The sequence below is a fragment of the Cornus florida genome, unplaced genomic scaffold (assembly GCF_030987335.1).
Source record: "Cornus florida cultivar Cherokee Brave unplaced genomic scaffold, ASM3098733v1 CherokeeBrave_3.0.0_Hap2_Chr04, whole genome shotgun sequence".
Classification (NCBI taxonomy): domain Eukaryota; kingdom Viridiplantae; phylum Streptophyta; class Magnoliopsida; order Cornales; family Cornaceae; genus Cornus; species Cornus florida.
In genome coordinates, this window is record NW_026775574.1 from 7,177,321 (window position 1) to 7,185,060 (window position 7,740).

Consider the following 7,740-nt stretch of genomic DNA (forward strand, 5'->3'; position numbering starts at 1 on the left):
CATCAGATGAATCTTCTAGGATTAACTCTGAGGTATATGTTTCTTCTCCTTTAACTTCAACTTCTCATATTAATTTTAACCCTGTAACTTCTGTGGAGACTGCTGCCTTGAATCCACAAGTTGGTGATCAGGGTAGGAGGTATCCTTTTCGTGATCGTAAAGAACCTGATATATAGGTTGTGTTTCTCCAAATTTTCTTGTAATGTTGTTTATCTTATCTCTGATTTTGTTCCTATCACTGTCTGTCTAAGACTCACTTAGCTTTTGCCTTTCAGTTGTCTTCTGCGTCTGTTCCTAGCCATTTTTAGGATGCCCTTGGAGATCCTAAGTGGAAGGCTGCTAGGGTAGAGGAAATGAAGGCTCTCCAGAAGAACTTTACTTGGGAGTTGGTTGAGTTATCTCAGGAAAAGAAGACAGTGGGATGTAAGTGGGGTGTTTACAGTGAAATATAAGTCAGGTGGGACAATTGGGAGGTACAAGGCTAGATTAGTTACCAAGGGATACACTCAGACTTATGGGATTGATTATCAAGAGACCTTCGCTCTTGTGGCCAAGATGAACACTGTTCGAGTTATACTCTCTCTCGCAATTAATTTGGACTGGCCATTACAACAGTTTGATGTGAAGAATGCCTTCCTTTATGGTGATTTGATAGAGGAGGTGTATATGGATCCTCCCCAGGGGTTTACACCTGAAGGAGGTAAGGTATGCAAGCTAAAGAAGGCTTTATATGGGTTGAAACAATTACCAAGAGCATGGTTTGGCAGGTTGAGCTACTCAATGAAGAAGTATGGTGTTAAGCAAGCTTTGGCACAGATTACACTCTCTTCTATAAGAGGAATGGTGGTGATATTACTTTGCTTATCATTTATGTGGATGACATGATTGTTACAGGTAGCAACACCAATGAGATAGAGAAGCTTCAGAGCTATTTGGCCAAGGAAATTGAAATGAAGGACTTGGGGGTTCTGAAATACTTTCTGGGCATTGAAGTGTCTCGGTCCAAGTAGGGACTTTTTCGCTCTCAACGAAAGTATACATTAGATCTTTTGGCTGAAACTGGTAACTCTGTGTGTGTTCCTATAGACACTCCTATTAAAGTAAATCATGGCTTAGCTATCTATCCTGATCAGATTCCGACAAACAAGGAGAGATATCAGAGACTAGTGGGGAAGTTGATCTATCTAACTCACACTAGGCTTGACTTGTCGTATGCACTTAGTGTTGTGAGTCAAATCATGTACAATCCGAGTGACCGACACATGAATGCAGTGAATCGTATTTTGGCTTATCTAAAGTCCTCTCCAGGTAAAGGTATTATGTTCTCCAGGCATGGACACTTAGACATTGTGGGTTATACAGATTCTGATTTTGCGGGAGCCAAGTTGGATAGGAAGTCTACTTTAGGGTATGTGTCATTCGTTGGAGGCAATTTGGTGACCTGGAGGAGTAAGAAACAGAATGTGGTATCGTTGTCTAGAGCAGAAGTTGAATACCGTGCTCTTCATCATCAATTACAGAGCTTACATGGTTGAAGATTCTCTTAAGTGAGCTTGGGTTTGGTCCAAAGAAACCTATATTGATTTTTTGTGATAATACGGTAGCTATTGATATTGCTAATAATCCAGTGCAACACCATCGAACTAAGCATATTGAACTTGACTGAAACTACATCAAGGATAACCTGGATTCTGGTGTGATAGAGGTTCCTTACATTAAGAGTGCGAACCAGCCGGCTGATATGATGACTCGTGGTGTTACTAGTGGTTCGTTTCATACATCACTATCCAAGTTGGGCATGTGCGATATCTATGCACCAATTTGAGGGGAAGAGTTAGCGTGTATAGCAGTTATCTATTAGTTGTTTATGTATTAGCTGTTAATGTATTAATTGTCAATTTAATTGTATAGTTGACTTACCTTGGATAGGTCTATGTATTCCGTATAAATATCCTTGAGATATATGAAAGAGAAGTATCTTTTCAGCCATTTATCAATTGCTTCAGTTCTATTTGAATTTGTCACAAGGCTCCAAAATGTTGTTTGACCCCTCAGATTAACTTAGCATAAAAGGCGATTTTTAGGAACCCGCTGGCCATGACACAGAGCCAGAGAGGGTTGGGGTCTGGACTGAACTGTGTAGGTGCTTCTGGTCCAATAATTGATATCTTGAAGAAGTTCTGTACACGTATATTGTTAAATGAAAACTGATAAAAGTGTCAGCATATTAGAACATGATATATGTACTAATTTTTTCGGTCTCCACTTGGTTTCAACCAAAAAAATCCCAGAAAAAAGCATCGGAAGAATGCTGCTGAAGGAATATAAGTGGTTAGTTCTGCTATTTTATACTTACAATAGCTGTTGTTTAGGCATGAATAACTTTCACTGATTCAAGTCATTGAAGGACCTGCCAAATTCACTCTATAAATTCTGTCTAGGATGGAATTATGAAAGACTGTTTTGTTACTTCTGCTATCATTTGAAAACATGAAAGCAACAAAAACAGCTCTGATAACATTGGTGTCAACAATTAAGAGAGTAAATTCGAGTCCTATTTGATTTCCTTATTGTTGCGTCATGCATAGGTTATCATCATCATTCTTGCCTTGTGAGTTATTCGGAATGGACAGAAAGTGACATATAATTTGTTCGAATATTGGGATGTTCATTTGCAGATAGAATTCATATAAGCTTAAGAAAGAATGCATCTCATTTGGCACAACGAAGATCAAACGTTGTTACGAGACTAACCTAACAATTAGCCAGATCTATATACATTTAATGTGTACCAGTTTGGCACTAAAAAACATATAGCATATGTGATCTCGGGTTGCAATCGAAACACCTTCGATGATTCTTGATTCCTTGATATTGGCTTCAATGTTGATATAACACATTTTCTGTTCATGCAAGTGTTTTTCTGTCACAAAGTTCTGGCAGTTATGTAGCTCTAAGAGCATAAATCTATTAAAAGTCATGCAACTACCAAATGGCTAAGAGACTCAAATTTTTATTGCTTGCTATCAAAGTCATAAGTAAACCATTAAGAGACCAAAAGTAATTAGTCTCCATATTCTTTCAGAGCAATGGAGCCATAATATTGAAAGGAAAAAAAAATAGTTACTTTGGTGCCACATTACAAATTGCCATTTGGTACACTTCACTTTATTAAAGTGCTCAGAGTTGACTATAGCAGTAGCCATCTTTCTTTCTTTTTATAAGTATTCAACTTGACTATATAAGATTTGGTTTAGGAAAAAAAAAAAAGGATAGAATTACATATCCCTCTAAATTTTTCCTGATCTACATCACAAAAATTCATTATATACTGTTAACATTATAACCTCACATAAATCAGTTGATTGATAGAGGAGCTTATATATTAGCATTCTTACACGTTCCATTCTGACTACTTTTCCAATTACAAATTGTTATGCCAATAGCCAATTATGCTATGAAGTCAGAGACAACCATTTTAAATTGCTGGCACATTCAAGGCTTGAAAACTTTGTAACTCAAGTAACAATCGTTTCCAAAACCTCAATAAACCTCATCTTTAAGTTGACATCCATCCTCCGGTGAACCCAGATACTGAAATGGAAGAATTTGGAAGGAATATTGGTGGTCTATTGCAATATCTTGGAGCCTTTTTAATAAAAAAATTATATTAATAGAGAGAAGAAACAGAAAGAAAATGTGTAACAGTCTGATATATAAAAGTCTGCTGGAGTAAATATCTGTGATCTGGCATTGTCTACCAGTCCTAAACTAAACTTCCTAATTGATGAAGTTCTCAGAAAAATTTCAACTCCAACCCCCTTTCAACACTTCCATTTTCATCTACCTATCTATTATTGGTACCCCACTGTGGGTCAGTCACTTGTCCTTAGTCCAAACTCAACCAAAAAAATAAAAAAAGGGGTTATTTTTTGTTTTTGTTTTTGGATTCCCCCCCAAGGCTTGCACGTGTTCTGACTATGTCCTAAAAGAGTAATGCTACAAGTTGGTATTTTTTATTTTATTTTATTTTATTTTATTTTATTTTATTTTTTTTTTTTTGGCGCGGTTAGTGTTTAATTAGTGGGTGCTATCATATGAGCACATGCTGCACATTAAAAATTTTCTCATTCTCTTAGAATGTTTATCTCATTGATTGCCATTATCATTGGGTAACAAAAACATATTTTGTTCTAAAATTACCAATGTACCATCATAGTTGTCTGATTCTCCTTTTATTCCGTCAAAATTTTTCTCTTCATATCCAACTTTTCTGAAGTATTACTTAAATTTGCTACTTATGTACATAAAACATACACGAGTAAGTGTTTACAGAATGTCACACATGTATGGATATCCATTTTGATGTTTTTTCTTCTTTCTTGCTTGGTTTCTGAATTGTCATTTCTCATTTATACAGCAAAGCAATGGCAGCCAAAATCGGATTATTCAGGCATGGCTTTGCAGATTGGAGCAAGGAAAGTCTGCTTTCGAGAGAAGGGTACTCAGAGCTTGGTTTGGGCAGCTCTGAAGATGACGAAGAAAGCGTAAAATGCAGTTGCTTTGATTCAGTGAGAAAATCCATTACCAGTTATTTGAATAGTTTCCAGGAGACTGCTGAGAAGTTGTGTGAAATGGGCCGATCAGATCCTCGAAAAATAATTTTCGCAGCCAAGATGGGACTGTCACTAGCACTAGTGTCAGTGATCATATTTTTCAAGGAAGAACTTGGGAGTGCTAGCCAGTATTCTGTTTGGGCAATTATCACTGTTGTTATGGTTTTCGAATTCAGCGTAGGTACTAGTTTTTGTCATGCTCAAATCACCTTCAATTGAAATCAAATTGATTTCTCTATAGTAGTCCATTCTCTTTCCCATTGAATTATGCTATCATCATCATCATAATAGAGACCGAAATTATAGAGATTGCTTGGTTTGCCTATCTGAAAACTGTTTTTAGAGAACTATAAAACATGCTTTTTTTTTTTATAAAAAAACTGAGTTTTCATAAAGTAGTTTTCAGAAACTGTCAACCAATCAGATTTTTGAACAGTTTTCTGATTTTCAGCCCAGATTGACTGAACTTTCTGAGTTCAACTCACTGGTTACTGAATAAGAGTGATTAGCATTTTTCATTCTATCATGTAGGAGCTATGCTTAACAAAGGGTTTAATCGTACATTGGGTACATTATGCGCTGGTGGGTTCGCTATGGGACTTGCAGAGCTATTTATGATGCTTGGAGGAGTGTTCGAAGTTTATATCATAATCAGTGTATTTGTTACAGGTCAGCCTTTAAGCATTTATTATTTGTAATTCCATATATATATATATATATATATATATATATATATATATATATATATGCATATTTATACTGTTCCATTTTCCATTTAGTTATGATATTTTGTTTCGTTGTTTTTGTGGTGTTTTTAGGATTTTGTGCTAGTTATGCCAGATTGTACCCAACACTGAAGTTATATGAATATGGGTTACGGATATTTGTGTTGACATTTTGTATTGTAATAGTATCTGGGACTTCATCATCAACGATTTTACGAACGGCTTTCTACCGGTTATCGATGGTCGGAGTTGGTGCCGGTGTTAGTTTGGTTGTAAATACATGTATTTGCCCCATTTGGGCAGGGGAGGATCTGCACAAATTGGTGGTGAAAAACCTCAAGGGTGTTGCTACTTCTTTGGAAGGTTTGATTATAACTTTGTTAAAAGAAAAAGAGAGAAGAAAAAAAGAAATGTTTGCAAAATTGCCACTGTTTATGATATTTTTTGATCTTGTATGACGTGTTTGGCTAATACATTGGTGGCTTTGTTTAGGCTGCGTAAATGAGTACCTTCAATGTGTTGAATATCGTAGGGTTTCTTCGAAAACACTTACATATCAGGCTTCTGATGACCCTGTGTACAATGGCTGCAGAACAGCAGTGCAATCGTCAAGCAATGAGGAATCCCTCGTATGCTTTATTATATATAAATTATGTTATTTGTCTAACTTACCGATAATGTAGTGTAGTAGTAGTTGTAGTTAAATTTGATCTATTTCTCGGTTTGGCAGTTGGACTTTGCGCTATGGGAACCACCTCATGGACCTTATAGAACATTTCATTATCCCTGGAAAAACTATGTGGAAGTAGGTGGTGCATTGAGGCATTGTGCAATCATGGTAATGGCAATGCATGCATGTATAATATCTGAAATACAGGTAATTTGATATGCCTTCCCAATTCTACATTTTATATATATATATATATATATATATATATAGATACAGTATTTCATGTCTCACTGTATTGGTTGTTTTGAAAGCCCCATGTTAACCACTCAAAGAGGACAATGATAATTATTTGTTTTTTCCAGTGGCTTTTTCCAACAACATTCCATGTGCATGATTTGCTTTTACTCAGCATTGAAACATCTATGCAATTAAGTTGTGTTTGATTATGGTTAATAATCATCAACATATATATGCCACTGAGTTTCATCCATTTCTATGTGTAGGCACCACCAGAAAAGAGACAGGTTTTTCGAAGTGAGCTTCAAATGGTCAGTACTAAAGGAGCTAAAGTGTTACGTGAGCTGGGAGACAAGGTTGAAAAGATGGAAAAATTAAGCTCCAAAGACATTCTCCTGGAAGTGCAGGAGGCAGCAGAAGAATTGCAAATGAAGATAGACCATAAATCATATCTGCTAGTCAATTCAGAGAGCTGGAGATCCGAAAAACTTCCCAAAGAAATTGAAGATCCTCCTCAAAACTTCCTTGATGCCAACAACAATATTGAAGACAAACCATTAGTGACCAACTCTAGTAATGAAACAATCATTGACTTTGGATTTGTTCCTGTGCCAAGAACCTGGGAGGTTCATGTTCCGAACACGGACACCAATAGGTCCCTCCCAGCATGGCCTTCATCAGGCATGCCATTTAATGGCGATCACATGTTTAATGAGCAGGAAGCAAGGACATATGAAAGTGCAAGCTCTTTGTCATTGGCAACATTTGCTTCACTTTTGATTGAGTTTGTTGCAAGGCTTCAAAATCTTGTGGATTCATTCCAAGAGCTTAGCGAGGCTGCAAATTTTAGGGAACAGATGGTCACACAAGCAGAAAAAGAGGTGGGTGGGTTTTGGACAAGATGTTTTTGGTGCTTTTGGTTCAAGAGTAGTTGACATCTTGGTGATGACTGACTGTTGAGAAACAACACTGTATCTCTCTAGAAATCTCCCCACCCACCACCACCACCACAACCACCACCACCACCACCCCCACACCCCCACCCCCAAACTTCTCTGTATATCTGTCACACCTACTTATATGTATGTATATCTGTCACACCTACTGGTTTAGGTGCTGTTTGATAAAATTAATTAAAAATAAAGTACCGAAAATTTTAAATGCTGGAGTTATTTTATAGTAATTAACCATTGAGAATTTTCTTCTCTTATATCTTTTTAAATTTTAAGTGTTTACTGCAAGTGATGTCATAGTCACTTAAAATTATATTCTATTTTTGGGTGATAAGAAGTGATATTTTATTAATGAAATAAATAATAAATTCATTTATAATTAAATGCTGAATTGAGTTATCAAACAAGTATTATAAATAGAAAATTTTGGGTCTCGTAACAGTACTACATTCACCAACTCCCATTATGCCCAATTAAAATATAATTTTATTGGGGCGGTTTAGAAATTGTTTTTGTTTTGCTCTTCTGTTTTTATCAAT

The 7,740-nt window shown here is 36.2% G+C and overlaps 1 protein-coding gene across 1 annotated transcript; it reads left to right on the plus strand.

Annotated features, from left to right (window-relative positions):
• Window positions 1-4,100: 4,100 nt before the first annotated feature.
• LOC132302640 (aluminum-activated malate transporter 4-like) lies at window positions 4,101-7,407 on the plus strand. The gene is made up of 7 exons (XM_059799550.1): window positions 4,101-4,321; window positions 4,421-4,797; window positions 5,148-5,285; window positions 5,435-5,704; window positions 5,834-5,970; window positions 6,072-6,218; window positions 6,515-7,407. The coding sequence occupies exons 2-7, from the start codon at window positions 4,428-4,430 to the stop codon at window positions 7,181-7,183; spliced, it is 1,731 nt and encodes a 576-aa protein (XP_059655533.1). The 5' UTR covers window positions 4,101-4,321; window positions 4,421-4,427; the 3' UTR covers window positions 7,184-7,407.
• Window positions 7,408-7,740: the final 333 nt, after the last annotated feature.

Excerpts from the sequence above, each read along its gene's own strand:
- LOC132302640 (XM_059799550.1), top strand. The coding sequence starts at position 4,428 with ATGGCAGCCAAAATCGGATTATTCAGGCATGGCTTTGCAGATTGGAGC. Across the intron at positions 4,798-5,147 it reads GGTTTTCGAATTCAGCGTAG|GAGCTATGCTTAACAAAGGG; the intron begins GTACTAGTTTTT and ends TCTATCATGTAG. Across the intron at positions 5,705-5,833 it reads TGTTGCTACTTCTTTGGAAG|GCTGCGTAAATGAGTACCTT; the intron begins GTTTGATTATAA and ends GGCTTTGTTTAG.